Source organism: Carassius gibelio, chromosome A16 (assembly GCF_023724105.1).
Source record: "Carassius gibelio isolate Cgi1373 ecotype wild population from Czech Republic chromosome A16, carGib1.2-hapl.c, whole genome shotgun sequence".
NCBI classification, from domain to species: Eukaryota; Metazoa; Chordata; class Actinopteri; order Cypriniformes; family Cyprinidae; genus Carassius; species Carassius gibelio.
Genome location: NC_068386.1, coordinates 17,073,734 through 17,094,619, shown reverse-complemented (window position 1 = coordinate 17,094,619; position 20,886 = coordinate 17,073,734). Strand labels below are relative to the sequence as shown.

At 36.8% G+C, this 20,886-nt stretch overlaps 1 protein-coding gene across 1 annotated transcript; it reads right to left on the bottom strand.

Moving 5' to 3' along the window:
• Positions 1-1,102: 1,102 nt before the first annotated feature.
• Positions 1,103-20,598, bottom strand: LOC128030215 (mdm2-binding protein-like). Its single transcript, XM_052617687.1, is given in 17 exon segments — positions 1,103-1,446; positions 2,080-2,288; positions 4,908-4,927; positions 5,059-5,241; positions 5,243-5,272; positions 5,376-5,452; positions 5,653-5,656; positions 7,577-7,747; positions 7,953-8,004; positions 10,306-10,419; positions 12,581-12,709; positions 12,875-12,992; positions 13,113-13,221; positions 17,107-17,248; positions 17,409-17,470; positions 17,671-17,770; positions 20,541-20,598. Coding segments are annotated over 17 exon segments (1,680 nt in total). The 3' UTR covers positions 1,103-1,344.
• Between the last annotated feature and the right edge of the window lie 288 nt (positions 20,599-20,886).

Here is a 20,886-nt window from a genome sequence, read left to right as displayed (position 1 = left end):
TTTGAGTGAACAAATATTTTGTACATCATACGCAGGATATGGAGTGTGTGGAGCAGGTGCTACACACATCAAGGAGCAGCACAAGGTGTGACCGACTAACATAATTCACTCATCATTAGTTCTACTGTTTAGGAATAATGTTATTCACACTTCCTAGCTTTCAGCTTAAATGTCAATAAATAGTTACTGGGGAAGATGTTTCAAGTTCTGAAAATCACAGCATATTTTCATAGTACAATGGACAAGGAAAGGTTTAAACAAGGAAAGGTTCGAGGAAAATTTGATTCCTCATAATAAGAACCCTATTATATCAAGATGTTAGCATGCAGAACAAAGTGAGATGCTTAAACACACTCAAAAAAGACTAAAGTTTAACAAAGTTTCCCAAGCACTAGTAGTTTACCAAGCAATTATCAAAATAAACTAAAAACAATCAGTTTTGATCAATATCATAACACTGGGTTCCACCATATGAACTAGAGCAGCTCTGCTGATAAGCAGTGAGTGAGCTCAGATTGCGTATTGCCTTTGAGGACTCTCAGTGTTGACAATGTTATGTGCAGCCCCCTCCCTCCTTTCCCATCACCCCTCTGGGCACCCAGGAGTGAGAACAATGGCTCTGTGTGGGACTGGAATGTGTCTGGTGGCTTTGCCAAACAAGACACCCTCAACGTTTTCTGGGCAAGGAGTACCAGGGGGCAGTTACCCTTAATGGCCTCAGACCAATGTGATCTGATCCCAACACTGAAGTCATTTTAGGGCAAACTACTTGCAGTGGTAGTTAAGTGCTGATCGCTTGTGTGTGATCAACGATGAGGTAATCACTGAGGGAATGATGAGGTTTTGGAAAAGTCGAGACTCTGGTTTGGTGCTTGTTTCATACTGATTTGAGTGAACTGATTACTGAAATACGATCTGGACAGAAATGCCCTCTGATTGATTTTCATGATGCAAAACAGCATTTCTCAGAAAACACGTGGCCATATTTGTCAGACAGTTTGAGTGTTTATGATATACCATATAAAACCAAACAAAATATTTTTAATACATTAAAATATCATTATCTCAAACACTATATAGACGTATTTATATACATGCCTCCTGTCAGGAACAGTTCTATAATTAATGCTCTGAGAAGTTCTAGCATTAGAAGCTCTTTTCTACTACAAGCTCCATTCATTTACTTTGTATCATCATGTTGTTGTTCTTATGACTGTGTTCTACTGCAGGTTTACCTTCAGTGTTTCCAACTCAAAATTAAGTCATCTTTTAGATGATTTCTCCACAACCCAATCAGTCACCTGTGGATGAGAACCGCATGTGCATAAAACATTATCCATTGTATCAATTTAACTTGTCATTTTCATCAACTCGGGTTATGTCAAAACAGTTGTTAGCGGCCGCTTTCTTCATTTCCTCATGTATGCCACGTGAGGTTTTCAGATCCTGTTGTAAAACAAACACAGGTTACTGAGGCATAACAGCTCCAAGAGCATTGTGCAAGCGAAACATTGCTAATGCATTATTACAAGTATGCATATTTACACTACCAGACATTACACTATGAAAATTAAATGTATGTATATTTTGTCAAAATAATTAACTTAAAAGAGAAACGTCAAAACTCAAAACCATGAGCACATAGTACCACCCATGTTTACATGGAATATCAATGTCTATTCAGTATCCATCAACTTTACCCATTATGATGAACAAAATGAAGGAGTGTGCTATCATATCAGAGGTCATTTAAATATTGAGGTCTTACAGAAACAGCCTTGTAGAAATTGAGTTCATTGGGAATGATTTTGGTGCACACAAAAATCGTGACATTAATAACTTTAGGGGAAAATAGTAAGGTGCTACAAAAGACTGATATTTCTTCCTCACTCAATGCTTTAGGAACAAAGGGAATTGAAACAAGTCTATTGAACTAAGTTTTTGCTCCCCTGTCATGGATAAATGATGTAGATAACATCAATCGGCAGAGTTTACGCAGCATATTTTGAGAGCTTCAAAGACGTCCTAAAGGCAGGACAGCAGGGTGCGAGGGAAAGAGGCAGAATGATTCGTACCCACCTTCAGATAAAACTTTGATATGTCAAACAGTCTTTGACTTCAAGCTTCAAAGCACTTGTGCTCAATGCTGATCCCGTGTTTATTGAGCTTCTTAACAACCACCTCCCTCAGCATCTGAAGCAGAAACAATGGATGAGAACGACACACAATCACATAACTTCTGCATTTAGACCTCACATTAAGACCTGATATTTGCTGAGGACTTTGAACTCAATGAACAAAATAAAAGGTTTAAGGTTTTGAATGGGTTGAGAGCTGTTTTGCCTAATTCCATGGCTCACTCAATTCTGGTCAAATGCAACATTTATCAATGGTCACATATTTTGGTATAATGACCCTTAAACTGCATATTTGACTGTAGTCCCTAGACACCAATTTTCTACAAAGCTGTACCATTTTGTATCTCTCTTTTAACACTTAAATCAATATTTCATACCCATATTTTAATTTGTCGAGTTGTAATATAAGCAGGATAATGCACAGTCAGTTGGCCATTATTGCAAAATAAACCTCTTTAGGTTTTGAAATCTGAAAAAGTCAAATAGGCATGAATTAATTACCCCAAAATTACCCATTAAATACCCAAAGTGTTTATGTCTATAGCCAGCGCTCTGAAATATAGCTTGATTGCTCTTCGGTTGACCCAACTTTAAAAACTTTCCCATTCCACCCCTCTCTCTCTTGTTTCACATCCTGTATACACTCTGCACTGTCCTTAATAAATAAAAGCGAACACAAAAAAAATATATATATATATATATATATATATATATATATATATATAATATATATATACAGTGGCATGAAAAAGTTTGTGCACAGTCTGTAACTGTATATACAGTACAGACCAAAAGTTTGGACACTCCTCATTCAAAGAGTTTTCTTTATTTCGTGACTGTGGAGGCCAGGTCATCTGGCACAGCACCCCATCACTCTCCTTCTTGGTCAAATAGCCTTCGATGCCTTCAGTGTGACTCTACAATTTTCATAATCATGAAAATAAAGAAAACTCTTTGAATGAGAAGGTGTTTTCAAACTTTTGGTCTGTCTCTGTACTATATATATATATATATATATATATATATATATATATATCCAATGTCCAATGAGAATAAATTTTTAAAAAGTCTCATTAGAAACAAAATGATACCAATACAAATTGTGCATCACTATTTGATCCCAAATCTCTGCAGAAAATGAGGCCAGACCTGAGCTGGAACAGGTCTTTTAAAGGGGATGAGGTGGATGGTGTAAGATATTGCCTCTCTGAGTTCATCGATCCAACAGTCTCACTTTTTTTAGCTCACATTAAAACTCTAATCAAAATTATTTGATGTGATGGCCTACTTAAGCACTGGAGCACACACTTATACCTCTTTTTCTTCTCACAATCTCAGTTCTAGCACTCACTTTCTAAGCCCGTTTAAAAAGAAACTGCTCTGTTCCTGGATTTTTTAATCCTTTTTATCTTGTGTGTTTAGTTCCCAATAATGTGACACCGCTGTGGTCATGTCCTGACAACACATCATCTAATGCACGCTGGACTTCAGTGGCAGCAAAGGCAGCCAGACATTAGACATTTGATCTCTGCCATATGTTAAAGTGCATTAAGAGAGGGCCTACATGAATTCAACTAAATATGCTGGAAATAGCAAGACTTTGACATTCATTGCAGCACTACTCAGTTATTTTCATTCATTGCTCATTTCACTCTTTGACAAAGCCATCAAGTGCAGATCTATATTCAATTTGGGTGTGAGTGACTTATGGTGCATTCAAATGCATGTAAAGTGGAGGGACAGAGGGGCAGAGGAAGGCAATGATGAGTAGGCAGAAATAAAATGAGCCACAAAGGAGAATCAATGAACTGACAGCTTCAGAAAATGAACCTAACTGAAGAAACATTAGTTTGACCTTCTAACTGAATGTCCGTCTTCTGAGAAGTGACGTAACGATGGGTCGACTAGTTCAAAAACTGGCAAATAGAATATCATTAAAACAGACTGCCCATTAATAATAATAAAGATAATAAGGATCATTATTAATATTTGGGCAGCAATGATAATTGATAATTACACACCAAATTAGCATATTAGTATGATTTCTGAAGGATCATGTGACATTGAAGACTGGGGGAATGGCTCCTGAAAATTCAGCTTTGTCATCACAGGAATAAAATACATTTGAAAATATATTCAAATAGAAAACAGTTCTTTTAAAATAGAATGATATTACACAATATTACAGATTTACTGCATTTTTATAAATTAAATGTCTTCTTTAAATCTGAAAAATATTTACTTTATTAATATAACATCAAAAATTAATGGGGTCTTCAACTAAAATTGCTTGAGGTCCAGTAATGAACCCTACTTACCAGGTCTGGACAATTATATAGGCCTACCAAAAACATAAACTGATGTTTTTTGGAAGACCAGGGTAACTGCAGGTTATTTAAGCTCATATTTAAGACTTTTTAAGACCTGCACAAATAACATGACTGTAAAAAGTATGATTTAGAGTTCAGATACAAGTTTTCACAAAATCAAAAAGGTTTTTAGAATGATAAACTTTACATTTTAGCCTTTAAACCATTTTCTTTTTAAGAAAATGTAGGCAAAAGTATCAATTATTAGGCTATATTAATTTAAATAATTATCAATCATTATAGCCTATTCATTAAATAATATGTAATATTAACATTTTTATAATGCATTAGCTTCTTGTCGATCCACCAGTTCACATTTACAACTCTGCATGTTTGCTGAATAAAAACATAAACATTCATTCTCTGCCAGCTGGAGGTGCTTTTGGAATGGTAGAAATACAGTGGTTTCCCTGGTAACAGCTAGACACAAAGCAGCAACGCAGCTGACTTTCAAATGTGCAGCACACATGTTCAGTGAAATCATAGCCTTTGCTATATCATCATATTAAGCCGTATTGCAATTCTTGCAATCATGCATGCAGTGTTCTCACCTCTTGTGTGGTTGGAGACGGGGTGGCTCACTGTGCAGAGCTTCATCGTCGGGCACGCTGCCCGGTTCAGACAGCACGGCTGGGGAGGGTACAGGACTGAGGGCAAATGGCACAGGGCAGGACTCCTTACAGCATGTACTCTGGGTCTCATATCTCATTAGACGAGACTGCAGTTTCACAAAGCTCAAGGGCCTTACGCTCATCCAGACTGAACCTGAAACCCACCCAGAGAATGGTTTGAGAACATCAAGAAATTAGGGAGAATGGTTTGTAATATTGATGGGTTTTTATATAGACACACACACACACAAACTTACTCTATTCCATGGTAGCGGGATCTGGCGGCCTTTGAGAAAGGAAGCTTGGTCACCTTCCTGGGTGTGAGGTCAGGAGACTACACTGTTCACTACACAAACAAAAGCACAAACCACAATTAGAGACATTCAGTTCAGGAACAAATAAAAATGCAGATTTCTAGAGACTATGTGTAACTGGAAGAGGGCAAGTTATGTGGAAAATCTTACCACTATTTATTTTAATTTTATTCTCTAAAGCAATGATTTCAGTATTATCTTTATCTCTACTAGATATAACCTGGCTTTCCAAGAAACAGTGTGAAACAAAATGGATACATAATTGTAATTTTTACATATTTAATAATATAATTAAGATTGACTTTACAAACTTTAAGCAATATCGTATCGAATATCGCATTTTTAACAAGGCATTGCATAGCGCATTTTTTTTTTTCAATATTCCTAGTCCTAGCCGGAACAATTTCATCAGGATATTGTCAGATAACACAGCAAAAAATGGTAAGGTCAAAGTGTCTGAATAGTTTTAGGTCCCAAATTTTTATACATTTTATTGGTAGTCCACTGTATGAAGAATTTTTGGGTATGAAAAAGTGAAAGTGACGTGACATTCAGCCAAGTATGGTGATCCATACTCAGAATTTGTGCTCTGCATTTCGCACACACACACACACACACACCGCCCGGGGAGCAGTTGGGGGTCCGATGCCTTGCTCAAGGGCACCTAAATCGTGGTATTGAAGGTGGAGAGAGAACTGTACATGCACTCCCCCCACCTACAATTCCTGCCGGCCCGGGACTCGAACTCCCAACCTTTCAATTGGGAGTCCGACTTCCCTTTATATGTATATGTCACATATTATTTTATTTTTCTATCCTTACATAATTTAACTTTATAGTGTCAAAAGTTATATATATGAATAATTTCTGACCTTTTTTTATATAGGCTACTTTATTATTTTTTTTTTTTTTTTGGTCATTAAATCCTGAAATGAAATCCAGAATATTCTTCAAAATGTTCACCTATTGTGTTCCAAAGAAGCCAGTCAGTCATATTGGTTTTCGCACAGTTTGAGGGTGAATAAATGAAGTGCTTAGGGGTAAACTATCCTTTTAAAACCAGTACAAGCAGAAAACAAGAAAAGTTGTAGAAACTGAATGTAAAAATGTTCTACCATGTACACACATGCTCCCCCTTGTCTTAAGGGACTTGAATTGAAGTTTTAATAAGCTAGGGGGAAAAGTAATTAAAGGGGTCATATGATGCTTTTTTTAAAGATCGTTATTTTGTGTATTTGGTGTAACAGAATATGTTGAGCTGACATGCTTTAAAGTAAAAAAATCTGTTGTTCAAATTTTATACATTATTGTAGGTCCTCTATGCCCCACCTCTCTCAAACGCATAGTTTTCTACAAAGTCCTTCCTTCCGACAAGCACAGTCTGCTCTGATTGGCCAACTGACCCGGTGCATTGTGATTGGTCGAACACCGCAAACACTCGTCAGAAATGTAATGCCCCTTTCCATAATCGCGAGTTTCAGCTTTCAAAATAAATGTAAAGACAGTTAATAATGTCCTTAATGTTACCGTCAGTTCAAGCCAGAAATGGGAACAGAGTCACCTGACAGACACAGTGATGAAGCTTGTATGTGTTTGCATTACACAAGCCACAGACGGTTAAGACAGCTGACTCCACTGTTTGACCGTCTCTTTCTCTCTCTGTAACATGGGAGCCGACGAGTCGTGAGACGTGCGGATCCATGTGCAAGCTTTTACTACACAGAGACGTGATTGTAACAGGCATGGGTCAAACACTGGCAAACAGGTATATATATATATATATGTATATAAAAAATATTCCTTGGGCAAGAGTGGGTCGCCTAGATACACACACGCATCTCCCTGATATGACTGCTTGAACACTAACTGTGGTCACTGAAACCACGCCTTCTTTCTTTGCATTAACATTTGTGCGGCATTACGCAAATATTTCCACATAGTGACGTAGACGTGGGCGTGTGTTTCAATGAGCCATTTTAGGGGGGTGTGGCAGAGTCTTAACTTCGATAAAGAATATCTATTTGGATTTGAGACTTTAGTTTTTGCAACTTTACAGATCTTCTTTATGCACCAAGAGCTTGTAACACTCCACAGAGAAAGGAAAAATCATCATATGCCCCCCTAAGAGACATCATGTCAGAAACTGTGTGTGTATGATTAACCCTCTAAGAGCTGGCAGCGGCTGTAGTTCCCCGCTAGGCAGTCCATCAGGGGTGAAGTGTTTGAGCAGTTCTCTGGCATCCAGCAGCGTAGAACCTCCTCTCTGGCTATCTTCAGGCCCCATCAGACTTTCAGAGGAACCACTGCTGAAGAGCCTGCACCCATGGATGACGCCGGAATTTATTCAACCAACCAAACACAAATTTACTATTCCAACATTTCCAAGCTGCAGAACCTGTTTTCCCCATACACTGATAAACTGCTTTGAGATTCTTTAGGCCCTCAACAAAGATGATAACTGAAGGCTCCAGACATGGTAATGAGTTTTCAGATAAATTGATATGGTACCAGACGGTTTACCTGGATCTTTGCCGGGCTCTCTGTATGTTCTCATAGTTTTGTAGAACATGTAATGGTTAGAAAGAGCAACAGGTTAAGTAAATAATAAAAGTTCATCTTAATTAGGAACACTATGTTAACTAAGGATAAAAAATGTATAATATTTTACTAATAATGGAAGCAAACAGGGCCTGCCATGTCTTTCATTCACACAGGCGCAAAAGAGATTGTAAACTCTCCAATATTTTACCACATTGTCATTTGGTATCTGGCCCATACCATATATTACTTATACAACATTTAGTCTAGTGTTTTTTTCTTTTTATTAAGGTGCATTCACATAAGTCAAATTTTATGGGCAAAAAAAAAAAAAAAAAAAAAAAAAAGAGTTTACTGACAATAGTGTAGAAATATATGAAGCACTCAAAATTCTCTTTCAAACCAAGCAGTTTTCAGTTAGTCAACATAATAAATTCAGGTGACCAACTTTCTTGTTTATTTCTTAAAAAAAAAAAAAAAAAATCCTGTTCAGACTGGCATGTTAATAATTTTGCATTGTGTTAATTATGTAGTCAATGGTAGTTTCAGAACATTTGACATCAAGCACATTTTTGACATACTATGTTGGCTCACCACTTGACAATATAAATCTGGTCAACAAAGTGAAGCCAGTCTAGAAGCACTGGTCTAAACTGGATTTTATTATATTAAATACGATCAGTAATCAATATGTGGTACTAATTAGGGCTGCCATGGACTAAAGATATTTCTAGTCGACTAGTTGTCATTCATTTTTAGCAATAAGTCAAGTAATTGCACATTTATATTAACAAACCATATAATTCATAATAATGAGCCTTTAATTGCCTATAGCCTATCAGCGATCAAGTGCACACATAAAAGTGACGTGACACTCAGCCAAGTATGGTGACCCATACTCAGAATTTGTGCTTTGCATTTAACCCATCCGAAGTGCACACACACAGAGCAGTGTACACACACACACACCGTGAACACACACCCGGAGCAGTAAAACTTGCCACAGCACACCAGCAGAAGTAATGATTATGAATGTGTCAGGGAAAAAACAACAAAAAGACTCCCTAAACATTCCAATAATTCACTGATAAACTAGTGTTTTCTGTATTTCCAGATGCAGTGCTTGACTTGTCATCTCCACAGACTGCTGAGAAAGACGTTTCTAAAAACAGACATTTCACTTTCAACAGATATATTTTGCATGTCTGTGAGGTAAGCACAGAGTTTCGGTTCTTTTTTTTTTTTTTTTTTTGCCGTGCTCAAGTTCACAGAGACCTAACCTTAGATGGCAGAAAGAGCACAGTTTGCTTTCATTATTTTACAAAAGCACAATGTTTTGTTGTTATTTTGAGTGCACAAACCTTTTACAAATTCAAATTACTCTATATCAGCAAAAATGACAGTATTTTAAGTTAAATGCAAGTGATTGCACCGGTACCTCAAAGTGAACAGTCATGCGGTGGGTGCAATACTATTCAGGTTCCACACTTAGCACAAACACTTGAATAGCACACACCTTTCTTGGTTAACGTTAGAGCGAGCAGCCATTCCAAGTTTCTACTACTTACATGTTTCAAATGATTTTTGAAACATGTACAGTAAGTAATACATGTAAGTAGCCACATTGAGGTCGGTGAATGAAACGCACGTTTGGATTCCGATGTAGTGTAATTACCACATAGACCAGCTGTTAATAATCTGTCTTCACAGACTATGTGACTTTGCCACTTCGTGCAGAATCCTTTTTTCTGCGACTAAGCCTTTTTCCTCATAAGGCACACTAATGAAACTTGGCACATCTGAGACAGCTCTATAATTAATAAATTAGAAGATGTTTACAAATCAGTTATCATTACTCCAACAACATCCCCCAGAACAACCTGAGTTTAAGCGTCTTAAGTTATTAAATGGTAAAGGGTCCATGATCACACATTGGTTCTTTAATCGTCTTCACAAATAATTTGATGTTCAATGTATATACAATTTACTCTGTATACCAAGTCTGCAAAGAAAATGTGTCAAACATCTGATACAGCCTAGGAGCTAACCTGAATGTATTAGCTACAAGCCTAATAACAGTGCAATGACATACCACAATTAATTTTTAATTACACAATTAACCCTTTTAACACAGTAGACGTTGAGAGTCTGACAAAAGTTCTATTGTTTACAACGCATAAGAGATCTTAATTTTCAGAAAGCGCTCGTGTGAGACTGAGAATGTGTGACCAGAGGAATATGATTAGAAATGTGCTGCTCTGGGGTGACTTAAGCACAGTGTGTGAATACTTAGAGGTCCTTGTGAAAGATTTTCTGTTGCCTGGGAAACACTTACGACAGCATTCTTCGAGGACCAGAGTCTGCATGTTGGCCAGCTTTCTCTCCCTTTGCAAGAACTGTTCTCCACGGAGACATGGCAGGGACTGCATCCAGTCAGCAGTGCTGCTCCCTGTGGAGAAAGAAGAGAAGAGAACGAGAGTCTGAGAATGCAGAAGAGTGAATTAAAGGTGTTAATCACGTCCAAAGCAAAGTACCAGGAGAGAAACCTGCCTAACTCAGAACTGTAATATTGTTATTTCTTACAAGCATTGTTTTGGTTACATTAATGTATTAAATGCACACCATTAAGAAGGGCCATCATCTATATTCTATGACATTTGAGCTAGATCAAAACCTATAACCAAATTTAAGCTCATATTTAAGTATGCATGCATAGTCTAACCTTTAAAACCACAAAAACATGTGTACTGTTTTATAACCATAGACAAAGTTTCAGTTTCAGTTTAATTTAAGTTTATTGACACATCAGCTTCCATAGACAAAGTTTCCAGCGACAAGCATTTGCATGTCCATACTGGACACGAAACGCCTGACACAATCGCAACTGAGCATGACACAGAAGAAAAAGGAACCTATCTATCTGCAAATCCTGTCACTCATCACAGTCACAGTTGAGACAAAACTTATATTTACAAAAAAATCCCTTTTTACTGGTTGTTGTCATGACAAGATAGGACACAGTGTGGGGCCCTGCAGATTGGTTCACATTTAATATTACTTGTTCTTTCACTTTTCCAAATTAATTTAACATTTGCCCTCACTTCAGGTACAGAGTCGAAGCCAAGAAAGTGTGCAAAGAGCGCCCCCTTTATAATCACTAAAAAGCTGTAACTCATTTCAGTTTATCGCAATCTTAGTTGCGTTCTAATCAATGAATGCCTCTACACTGCACAATAAATCTCTTTACATTGTGTCTACACTTTGTTATAATGAGATGATTCGTGAGCTAGCAGAACTTCGCCCTGAACAAAAGTGCAGCGTTGAGTGGATTCTGAATGAAAACACCTCTGACCGGCCAATGCATTCAAGAAATCAACAGATATGTAACAGATTGGCTAGTGGCTACATTGATCAATGCTGCAAAAACACACTGTAAAGAGAATTCTTTCAAGCTCTCCAGAGTGTAAATGCAAAATGCACTGGATTGTTTTCCAAATATGTTGTTTCTCCAGTACCCTGTGCTTTTGCTTTAGCAGCCACGCAGAAACTTGCATGGATACAATACATTAAATGGAATTCATTCAATAATGAACATACAAGTGAAGTATCAAGATATTTTGAGAAACTAGCTTTATGATCATAAAAATATTGATGCCTTAAGAATAAGTATATTTACACCAAAGGTCTTTCTTAAAGCAATCAGTTACCAGTTAGCCACGTCACTAGTGCTAGCGGGCACTTTAAGCGTGTAAGATGCTAAAAATGCTAGAAATTAAATTTAGCATTTATATACATTAAATAACAAGCTGCATATCATTTTTATGGTTTTTCCTGAAATAAGAATTTTGAATAATGAAAATGAGTTTGTGTCGTCTTATTATATTCATCAGTGTTAGAACCATCAAAGAAGAAAACCACATTTTCTGTATTTCATTTCAGGGTAATTTTTTTTTATAAATATGTATAATAAAAAGAGAAAGAAAAATAATAGTGAATGGACATAAAAGCACAAGGACCCAAACAAGTGTTCCGTTCTAATTTGATTATACTGCAAAAAGGGAAAGTGGGAAAAATATCCTTATCATATTCCAGAGATTGTTTACTGTATTTTTCGGACTATAAGTCGCACCTAAGTATAAGTCGCATCAGTCCAAAAATACGTCATGACGAGGAAAATAATGTAAATCGCACCGGACTATAAGTCACATTTATTTAGAACCAAGAGAAAACATTACCGTCTACAGCTGCGAGAGGGCGCTCTATGTCTTCAGTGTAGACTACAGGAGCACTGAGCAGAGCGCCTTTTTTTACTGCAGAACTGCAGTAAATGTCCTTAGTTGCACTGTCAACAAATAATGGGTTTGAAACATTTACCCTGATGAAGTCTGCTGAAATGAACACGGTGGTTTTCATGTGTCCAAAAGGAAAACGTGACTACAAGTCTGGGACTGTGCTATTGTATTTCCAATCCAGTGTTTTCAATCCATATTAATTAGATAAAAAATGATGTGTTCTACATTTATAAAGCTCAGGATTGTGCAATTCTGGACTAAGTGGAGTATATTTTCTCCTTTGTGTCATCTTGGTGACATCTAGGTGGCCTCAGCTACTGCTATGATAGATGAGACTGTTGTATGGGTTTAATCTAACTCTCATTTGCAATGTGCAGCTTCCAGACTCTGCACCCTGCACCAAGAAGAGGTAGTGGCCTCTCTCACCTTTTACCTCAACAACAGGCACTGCACGGATGAAGAGTTAATAGCATGCTACCAAATACATGGGAATACAATTATGCAACTTCATCGTATAATTGTCAGCATATAACCAGGCGGCATGGTACAATCATACATATTACCAGCCTTTAGAACGAAGCATAAATCGATTTTATTAAACGTTGCTCATACCAGGTATGTCCTTGTGGAGTATGGACATGAAGTCTCTCCATTTGCAGGAGCTGAGCTGGGAGGCCGCTGGGAAAGTTTCAGTGCTTATCACACAGGAAAAAGAAAACCAAGCTCCCACCTGCAACAGGAAACACTTTTTATCATTGTCGCCCCAGCTCCAGCTCTGGGAAATATTTTGTTGGATGCAAGTTATCAATTTCCAACTATCAGTCACAGAGGACTTTGGAGTTGGCTTTACTTCTCCACACAATGTGCACAGTTGGTCCAAGAGTAGCTTGGCTTTGACAGATTTGGAAGCCAAACCACTGTAGAAGAATGTCAAGGTGTGAAACAATACAAAGAGGAAAATGACAATATAGTTTTACAGTATAAACAGTCATGAGGAACATGCCATCTCAACAATCATTAGCTCTGAGTGCAGAGTTCACCGTGTGACATTGAGAAAACTGGCAGAGTTAGTAAATGGTTGACTGCCTGAATGCACTGGTTTTACCAGCCACACATTTATTTATTTTTTTTAAGCAAAACTTATACATTCATATACTTTAACATTCACAGGTTTGTTGATAACAGTTTTTCAAAAGTTTATGAAAGAGGTCTGTTGCTCACCGAGGTTGAATTAATTTAATAAAAAATACCATGAAAACAGTAATATAGTACAGGATTACAATTAGAAAAAAAAAGAAGAAAAAAAATAAAATGTTTCTATTTTAATATTTCAAGAAACATTTCTTATCCTTTTATATACTTCCATGAACACAAAGTTTTACATATATATATATATATATATTATAAATGAACATCAACCAAATACTTCTATATACAGTAGTGAACAAAGGGAATACATCATGTAGGTACAATCTAAAGGCACTACCTCTTAAAAAATCGGTTATTTATACTCAAGGATGCAAATTTATGTCCACTTTCATTTGCATATTTGAGAGAAACTAATGATATTCATTCTATTGGTCAGTTTATGAATACAAGGAGACTTTAGGTCTTTTCTGAAATCTGTACAGTCACTTTTTATGCATCAAGTGTATGTTGGTATTTCGAGTTATGTGTATAGTAAGATATAGGTTTAATACCTAAAACACACAAAACCAAGCAAATTATATATTTCCCAAGCAACCTAAAGTAATAAAATATTCATGTTCAGAGAGAAATGTACATTTTGTGTCTTTGTTAAGTCACCGACCACAAAAAAAAAAAAAAAAAGAAAGAAAAAAAAAGGCTGGTCCTAGTGACTGTAGATTCTGTCAAGCCATTAATGCATTATTCAAAGAAAGGGAGGAAGAGGACCAAGGAAAAACATTAGATGACCAAGCAGTTTCAGCCAAGCAAAGGGTTATGTCACCAACAAATTAAAGTGTGGCTGGCTGTGACAGCAGCTGGCAAATGAAAAGAAACAAAAACGGCCCTTTACGGTTTATTTACAATTAGGAGAGTAACAGATAAAGCTGTTTGAGGGCTGCTGGGCGCTTGTGCCCCTGAGTGTTGAAACAAAATCAGCTTTGTGCTTAGACAGGACTAAACTAGAGCTTTGGGGCTGGAAAATAAGAGGCTGAGAGGGAGCTGGCCACATTTCTAACTCTTTATCAGCTCTTTCAGCTTCTATACAAGAGAAGGCGTGCAGAGATAGAGGAAGTCAGTTTTGAAGAGATCTGCTCCATTATTCAGTAGTTCTGAGCACACAGGAAAGACGCGTACGATGCGACATGGTGAAATTAGTTCTGCGTGTTCTATGTTTTTGCAATTTGCATGTGTTTTCTTGAGTTGCAGCGTGTTGAGCTGTCTCGGCCACCGTAGTATTATGCTAAAAAAAAGTACATAAAATAGGCTGTATTGTAATAAAAAGTATTTGTAAAAGTGTGTGAATGCCTTTGCATGAACGTTCGCATGAAAGTGCTGTCATCTCTCATCAGACATGCAGGTAACAACTGCAGGTCTTACTCTGATACAGATTAGAATAGCATTTTCACACTGATTGCGGTGCACATAACAAAAACATAAAGTTCATAAGCACTGTGGGCATAACATAAAAAAAGTGAATGGTAATCAGCAAAGATGCAGTGAATGTACTGCACGAGCCCTGTGTAAATAGACTGTGGGGTGTAATCGGCTCCGTTTGGAGGGCTGAAGTCTCCACTACTGCCGCTGTGATGAATCTAGAGAGGGAAACTCATAACGATTGCAATCCACACTCTCACTTTTATGACAGAACGACAGTGTAAGAGAAGCAGAAAGAGGGAAAGAGAGCAAGAAACAGCCACAATAAAATTTAGAGTGCGTCTTCAGTAGGGCCACAAATGTGCTGGATAATTTCATAAAGTCATTGTGTGAAACAATCTTTATTAGCGTTGTTTGTTACTAAATATTAAAAGCTTCATGAGATCTCATTCCCGTTTCTACTAGTAAGAAACGCTTATGGGTGGCACAGACTGAAATGTGCCACCTGAAGAGTCACAAACGTAGTTCACAAACAATAGGCTTCATTTGTTTGACATTATTCCTTCAAACTCCCAAATGTAATTAGTTATTGGACAGGGCTCAACAGTAGCTAAGGCCTTTCTTCTGCTGGTTTAGTTAAACCAGTAGTTCTGAACAAGTCTGGATTTTTTCACTGGTCCATATAAATAAATTAGTACAGTTTCTACATCACATGAGTGACAGAAACTCATAAATAGACAAATTCTTGACGTTTGCGTCTAAGAAAACTTCCACCTGTATTACCTGTATTAATGCTTTTAATTCACTTTTGGCCAAGAAGATCTAGATCTTTACTGGTTCTTTCCTTACCCACACTTAGGCAAATACTGCAGTGTATAACCGCTCTCTTAATGCTAAGACATCAAATTTTCCTGAGTCAAATTATTTTCTTTACATCTGCATGCTTACTGAATCTTTCTATATTTGACTTCATAGTTACACAAATCAGTACGAGTTACTGTTTTCTCATCCATAATTTCTTGCAAGTGTTCGCCCTCTGCTGGACAGAAGAATATCTACAGGTGAAGATGACCTGTGCATTTTTTATTTATTTATCTATTTTTAATTAAAGCACTGCTCATGATAATATTTTAGAGACAATTATGGTAAAGAAATTCATAAGTTGGTTTAGTTTAGTATTTTTTAGTACTTTAATTTTATTTACTTTCATTTTCAGTTAGCTGTAGTTCAGTCAGGACCATGATTAAGATTATTTTAGAAGTCCTGAACATTATTTTGAAAGCAGGCTTCACTGCGAAGGGTTCAGATTCTGAGCTGTCCACAAGCAAACCTCACAGAGTTTTGAAACCCCCGAAGCATAATCCGATTAAAATCATTTTTTAATATGTAACAGATATAAAATTCCATGCAGATGTCATACAGGTCTGTAATCGAGACTGTACAACTGGAAAATATGCTAAGTGATCATGTGCCTGTACAAGGAGGAACTGGGGATGGAGGAGGGTAAGAGCAGGTCTGTGCAACAGACTAATACAAGTAAGTGTGAGTACGAATGATCTGATCTTATTTAAATGGATGGTTCACCCAAAAATGAAAATGTGATGTGTATCTGCTTACCCCAGGGCATCCAATATGTAGGGGACTTTGTTTCTTCTGTAGAACACAAATTATGATTTTTAGCTTCAGTTGTTGCAGTGTCTCAGTTGTACAATGCATGGCAAAGGGTAACAGAATCTATGAGAGTAAAAAAAACAAACATGCACAGACAAATCCGAATTAAACATATATATATTTACCTCTGCTTCATGCAGTGTCCAAGCTCTTGTGAATGAGCTTCACAGCAGCAAGCGCAAGGCATTCTTCTTCTTCTTCTTGCATTACGGTCGATAGCAGACTTATAAGTGCATTACCGCCACTTATCTCTCAAGTGGACCATTGACACTATTTGACAACTGTATTTTTGCAAATCTGAAATTACACGTTTTAACCTCATGAATATCTTTTTTTTATTATACATATGCTAACAAAGGGGCTTTAGAACAGTATAATGTACCTTTTTCTCTCTAATATGAAGTCCACTTCTCCAAATCTACCTCCCATCCACAAAGTTGCGAATCATTGATGGAGAACATAAGTGGGCATCTAGGTACAAGACTGCTTTCTGCACTTTACAGAGCAGAAACAAGAGAAGTGGGGCGATTATGAACAGCAGGGCTCATAAATAAAAAGGACAGGTCTATTACCTCAAGAGCAGAATATTACTATTGAACATTCGATTTTACCCTGCACTGTGTTCAGTGACCATGATCATCTGTGCCGAATGCCATGCCCTCATGTGCTTCAAAGAGCCAATCACAGGCAACATATCCTTCAACCCCACTTCCTCATCCACATACAGAACAATAACATTGAGTAAAGACTTCCCTGCAATCAAGAACTGATATTACATCAGTACAACAGTAACACTATGATAACGTCATCTGCTGTTAACAAATTTTCTCAAATGTGTAATACGAAATAATGAAACCACTACTATGATTATAACTTTTTAACACCCAAAACCATTTAATGTTATAAATGGTACTTGGAAGAGGAAGTTTGTCTGCTAACAACTGATGAAGACCTTCAGTTGCCTCTTCAAATAGTCTATCATGATCTGTCATCATCATGGGGAAAAAAATAACTGAAAATACATATAAACAAACAAGTGTCAATGATCAATTTATGAATGACATCACCTAATCCCTGAAATATGATTCAATCTTAAGTCCTATGGAGTTCTTTAGTTTGAGATATTATGGGACAACATTACATCATCAATCAGAAGCTGTCACTCTGCGTGGGACAGGGTCTCTGTGAGCACACTCTGTTCCTCTTGCTTCTGAAGGGCAGCGATGCAGCTGTCTAGAGCAGATGGCTCTGAATTCTCACTGTCACTGTCCCACTCTGAGCTTCACCACTGGAAATACACGGTAAAGTGTGTGTGTGTGTGTGTGTGATCAGCTGCAGTATATACCAGGGGTTTTCAATCTTTTAGAGGTGAGAAACACATAAATATGATCATCCTCAAATGACCCCATCCTACTACAACCTCAACTCCTTTCATGTATAAATAGCCGTTTTAAACTAACTTAAATGTTTATAATATGTACTATACTAATTTAAAATATTATTTAGAAAATATTTATTTCTGTTAAGTTAAAACACTTTTCTACTCACTATGGTACTGTAGTGTTAGATGCATATTCGTTATTTTAATCTGATTTATATTATTTATTGTCAGTCTTATATTGTTTATTGTTTGAATCAATTTATTTACTAAAATACAATTTAAAAATAATTTTAATCTCATTTGGTATTTTATATCGACTTTGTAATTATTTAGAAATATTTTATATTTATATACCCATTTTAATCTAGTTATTTATTTATTAATTTACTGGTATTTATAGTATTTGTACCATAACTGGCTTGAATGGCAAAGCACAATCTCCGTGGGGCAGAACTAGGACTCGGACAGCAGGCTAAATGGATTTAAGGGTGGTTCTTCAACTACAGGCACTTTTGGCCTTGTGAACTTGAGGTAAAAAAAATTGTTCAAATCAAAATTGTCACAATCTAATAGTTCAATATAGTTAGTCTAGTTTAATGATCCATAAGAGAACGCACTTACATTATAAGAAAAATTGGTGTTTTTTGACATATTTTCCCGATCCACACTAAACAAATGTCATTTCCATCACATGTAAATATCTGATTATTATTTAAAATTAATATGATATACATAATTTCTTAACAGTGTAAGACCACACATTTCTGAAAAATACTACTTGTGTTATTACATTAAGTGGAAGATTATCCCATAAACTATGCAGAAATTTTTAATGAGTGATTAGAATTTTGTACATATTTTTTAAAAGAGTTATGAGGTGGTGGAAATGACTGGGTGTTGTGGAAATGACAATGAATGGAAGCCCATGTAGAAAAGCACAAAACATATATTTGAAACACATTTAACAAATCATTAGTCATTAGTCTGTTTGGTTCCATAACCAGATGAACAGTTACAGCCTTACTGTAAACAACTAACCACAAATAATCACATGAAAAATTTAAGTTAAGCATAAATTGTAATTGTAAAATTATAACATTATACTTGGTTAGATGAACACTGTTTTGAATTTTGGAATCCTTAAAAAACACCTAAAAAGTTAGTCATGTCAATACATTGTAACATGAACTAATAAGCATCTTGAGCATGCACACGTTGTATGTGAGTTAGATTGGTATTGTACAATTCTAATCGGTCTCTTAGATGAACACTGTTCTGAAGAGAAAATGTAAAAGACACCTTAAACTATAACAGATAAATTATCATATAACATGAACTTGTAAAGCACCTAGATCACGAGGGATGTGTGTGTATGAGAGAGAGAGAGAGAGAGAGAGTAACATGGAGGCTTGTCCAGAGGGCAATTATGGTGACCAGACGGTATGTGTGCGAGAGATAATGTGCATGAAAGTGAGGTAGTGTGTGTGAAAGAGTTTATGAGAGAGGGAGTGTGTGTGTGTGTGTGTGTGTCAGAGAGAGAGATGTGATTCAAGGCCAAATCTTGTAGATTTCTTTCCAAACTTCTGTTTTAGGCCCAATCCCAATTCTACCCCTTAGCCCTTCCCCTTTCCCCTACCCCAACCCCAACATTTCACGCATTCACGTGAAGAGGTAGGGGTATCCAGATTCTCTTTTGGTTGGAGGGGTAGGGGGAAGGGGAAGGGCCAGATAGCCCTTCAAATGAAGATTTTTCGGGACCACACTTTAAACGAAGGGGTATGAATTAACTCGGCCACATGGCTGCTACAGCAAACAAAAAGACACATAAATGTAAGCTTTTTTGGCAAAAATAAACATTTTAATGAAAAGTAATCATTTGTTTTATGTTACATTCAATTGTGAGTTCATATTAACGGTCATGTTACTCAAAGAAATGTTTGCAAAAAAATCGCTAATATTTGCTAACTTCATATCATTACAGACATGATAGTGCCACAGCATATGTCTGATCAGGGCGATAACTGCCGTAGACATAATTAGAAATCACTAAACCATAAGGGAAGGGGTAAAAAATATAATTGGGATTGGGCCATAATCTCCTTGTGCCATTTTATCACTGGTACGGGCTCAGGGATGAGGCCTATTATATCCATGGATTGGTACCAGATGACATCATCTCTCAGTGGCCAATAAAAGCGATTGATCCCAATACCGGTAATTGTTTTCACTTGAGCACCACTGAGACCTTTCTCCAGCTGACTTCTGCGGCATCTTAAAAATAGATAAAATGAAATTTCAACAAATATATATTTGAATAAAAACATTAGTGTTGTACATTTCAATAAATAAAATATTCATATGTAGCCACTCATTCTATGAATTGCACCTTGTAAGCATAAATGTCATTTCCACCTCACCTTTGTCATTTCCACACAAGAAGGTAATGTGGTGGAAATGAAAGGGATGGAAATGACAGTTCTACAGTATTTTGTAAAATCCAAGCTAGTATTACAGATTAGCTATGAATTGGTAGCAAGCATTCCATGCATGCAAAATAAATATAATTGTGTTTAAAAAATCAATTTATTTACAGACTCATTTGATGTTACGCCATGTTTGGAAATGACATACAATAAAAATATTTTCATTTCAAGCAATATTTACCTTGAGTTTTCTTCTCCAAGTTGCTGAAGAAATGTAAAATCTCCTCCATGTCAGACATGTGTTGTGATGTCCATAGACAGTAAAAGAAATGGACACAGCGACCCCATTGGAACTCAATTGAGACAAATGAAGCCCAGTTTTAGCGTTTTTTAGCACTTCCGTTTCTGACGCGCAGACTCAAACGAAGCTTGACGACGTCAGCAACCTGTCTGCCAGATGTAAATCTTCTAAGTGGCTGTGCGTGCAAACTGCCATCGTTAATCTTGCAGAGACGGCGAGCTTGAGCGGGGAGTTCTTTGTCGTGAGTGAGCAGGAGTAAGCATTCTGATTAATTATTTTGCATAGT